General features: G+C 39.5%; 1 protein-coding gene across 1 annotated transcript in view; it reads left to right on the top strand.

The window, feature by feature from the left end:
- Positions 1 to 469: 469 nt before the first annotated feature.
- Fam237a (family with sequence similarity 237 member A) overlaps positions 470 to 3,494 on the top strand; it is a 4,677-nt gene continuing 1,652 nt past the window's right edge. The window contains exon 1 of the mRNA XM_050154320.1: positions 470 to 884. Coding sequence (XP_050010277.1) covers positions 470 to 884 — 415 coding nt within the window. The remainder of the gene's footprint in view (positions 885 to 3,494) is intronic.

Raw genomic sequence — 3,494 nt, 5'->3', positions numbered from 1 at the left:
TTTTTCCTATTATAAAGTTTTATAAGTCTAGCATCCTTTAAAAACTAAAAGCTACTATGAGCATAGAAACATACAAAGACAAAAGCTATAAAATTCTTAATTGTAGTGTGGTTTTGTATTAAAAGGTTAGGTTTAAGATATTAAAAAGTAAAGTCATTTGGCAGAATTTTAGTTTTCACGTAGTATTTTTTTAAACTACATTCTAGGGGAAATGGTTCCACTTAACCGTCTCACAGGGAGCACATCTTGGGAATTCTTTTCAGCTTAACTGTCTTGGTTGTGCACAACCTGGACTGGAAATGGGTCATCTAGGGAGAATGACGTGGAAGAAGGGTGAGTCTCTTCCTAATTAGGAATAGTGGTGTGCTTCTTCTCCTGGGACTGAGATTCTCAAGGGTACACTCCTCTCTCTTAAGGAGTGGAACACAAGCCTGGACTAATGTGTTTCCATGTGTACAGTTTCAGGACCATGGCTGATCCTAGGACCAGAAGAGCGATCCAGTGCCCCCTGAGCCTCACCTGCTCCCTGCTCATTGTAGGAACGTGCTGTGTGTCTCCTTTGTTCTGTCACAGCCAGACAGACCTGTTTGCTCTTAACCAAGCCGATCCTCAGTGCTGGGAGTCCTCCTCAATGCTCCTCTTGGAAATGCAAAAACCTCGTGTTTCCAATACTGTTTCTGGCTTTTGGGATTTTATGATCTACCTGAAGTCGTCTGAGAACTTGAAGCATGGGGCACTGTTTTGGGACCTGGCCCAACTCTTCTGGGACATCTATGTAGACTGTGTCCTTTCCAGGAACCATGGCTTAGGAAGGAGGGAATTGGCTGGAGAGGAAAAGAAAGAAGAGAAGAGCTCCTCAGTGCTGCATTTGGGGATTAAACAAGGTGCATGGGCCAGGCCATCCTGTGTGACATGTGAGGAAGAGGGAAGTGCCCCAGGGAAGCTATTTTCACATACGGTGCTTTAAAGGGGTGGACGTCAAGAGGGTTCATATAACAGAATAGTTGTTCATGTCAACATAGTATCTTCACTCTAGTACTTCCTGTGAAAAGTCATTAGGAAGAGGAAGTGGGGACCCATGTATAAATTGCAATGTAAAGATGTAAGACTTCCCCCAAATGAAGACTTATTTTTTATTTAATGCTAACTTGAATGTAACTTGATGCTTCCTTGACGTGGAAATAGTAAGAGGTGGGTAGGTGTTGGGGCAGGGAAATATTTATAGCATGGGGATTCTTGTCCCCTTGAAACTGAAAACAAAGCATCACTTTCATGCAAATAAAGTATCTTGAGAGATACTTAACTGATGTTATTTAGAGAAAAGTATCAACCTACCTATATTTATTCCTTGTTGCTGTTTCAATGAATCACTAATAAGACATTAACTTCTACTAAGTACTTAATTTTTAAAAGGTTGTAGCTTCTTGAGAGTTGGGAATTTTTTTTAACTGCAGTAAATACCACATACTAATTCAAATATAGTCTTCGCTAAAAGTCTAGGAGAAATGCTACATTTACAAAATTAGAATGTAAGGGAGTGAACCCCTGTAAGTTATGAGAGATACCTGGGCCCTAGTCATACAGTTTTCCTTCCTTCAATAAGGTTCCAAATCTAGTAGCAGGGGCTGTCCAGGTATAGCTAGAATCATTTGTGTACTAGGCCTAACTAAATACTGTTAGCCAATGTTTAATTGTGAGCATTGTTATGTGTCTCTAAAATGGTTCAGTTGAAGAAAGATCTACCAATAACAGTTGCACAGCTACCCTCTCCTAAGATTTTACAGGGTGCTTATCAAATGCATAGCTTGTTCCTTCCTCACTAAAAATCCCTTAGGATTCACTGAACTGAGAAACCAGACAATTCTCTACACCTATTTTTATAAATAGGTGTCACAATAACTTTTCCTAGTTTTACTTTTCAGATGAAATATTCTCTCAGCAGATTTGCTACTGAAGTACAAATACATGATGACCATCTTTAAATGTTGGTTTCTGGTATTTCAAAGACACAATGAGCTGAAAGTGCCCAGGTGTCAGCATCCGTTAGTAAGGGCCATACGTCTTCTTCTTCTGAAGCCCTCTGATTACAGTGTAGAAATCCTGCCTTCACTTTCCATAATTATAACAAATGTCTACAGAATAAATGAAGAGAATACTATTATGTTCAGCTGAACATGAAAAAAAATTATGCCTCTAAATCTTCAGCTTTGGGAGTCACTTTCTGCTCTTCACTGGAGAGTTGAGATAGACTCAGCTGGTCTGCAAACTTTAGGAGAAGCTGATCTGGAAACAGCTCAGTAGCAGAAGCTAACATTTCCCTTTATTAATGTTATTTTAATGTTTTGCACAAGCAATTGTTTGAAGATCAGGAAATGAGATTTTCCATTTGGTTGGTCTAATCAATGGATGAGGTTTTGGGTCAAGGAGATACTTGTTCGAAAGTTAAATAGTTACAGGAACACTGTGATTTCCTTTCAAGAAGCCTCATTCAATCTCTAGTGGTTCAAGCAGGCTCTGGATGTACCATGATGGATCCTCTAGTGAATTTTGCTTTTGTTCCTGAGGATGGAGTGCTACAAAGTTGGAATGAAGGTGGGGGTGAAGAGGTGTTTGTCTCCCTAGTTCTCAGGTTAATCATAGCATTAGGTCAAAAGGACATAGCTAAAATTACTGCATACATAATATACAAAAGGGTTCTGTTCTAATGTCTTTACAATCATTTACTTTGCAGCCATTTATGAACTCTTCCTATAAATTATGTTTTTTGCTAAAATATGTGATCCATGAGGTACTTCGTAGTATGTCATATTTGTTAATATTGCACCATCAAATAAGAAAACAAGCGACATCAAATAAGTATGTAATCTTGAGAAAATTAGTGTATTCTTACTCTTTTCATCAGAAAGAAGAGGATATGGAAAACTTAGATGAATCACCAAGTCTCTCTGTGTTCTCTGTTTGTTTGAGTGTTCTGAGATTCTATGAAAAGCCCTTACTAACTCTGAAGACACTGGAAAAGTTTTACCCCCAAGAATACGTGACCAAATTGGACAATGACTGGGACACTATGGCTGTTTATAACAATAATAAGCAGGGACAGAGGAAGGCAGACATGAGAGCTCTAAAAATTCTGAGGGCTACAGATGACTTCATGGGTAAAGATTCCAAAGATTACTTTTAGTCTAGAAAGACATTAGCTAATGATATCTGGAGGCTGACTAATACATTTTATGGAACCTCTGAATAGAATCTATATACCCAGGTTATATATAGCCTCTAAATTCTGATGGGGTTATGGTTCTGGAAAGGGGAGGGAGAGAGGAAGAGATGGAAAGTAATGGGGAGAGGGGAGAGAAGAGGGGAGAAAAGGAAGAAGGGAGAAAGGAGAAGAGAGAAGAGAAGAGAGGAGAGGAGAGGAGAGGAGAGGAGAGGAGAGGAGAGGAGAGGAGAGAGGAGAGGAGAGGAGAGGAGAGGAGAGGAGAGGAGAGGAGAGG

The sequence above is a fragment of the Alexandromys fortis genome, unplaced genomic scaffold (genome assembly GCF_014885135.2).
Source record: "Alexandromys fortis isolate MF-2015 unplaced genomic scaffold, M_Fortis_MF-2015_v1.1 scaffold_40, whole genome shotgun sequence".
Taxonomy (NCBI): domain Eukaryota; kingdom Metazoa; phylum Chordata; class Mammalia; order Rodentia; family Cricetidae; genus Alexandromys; species Alexandromys fortis.
The sequence above is the reverse complement of the archived record's forward strand: the minus strand, read 5'-3'. Positions and strand labels throughout refer to the sequence as shown.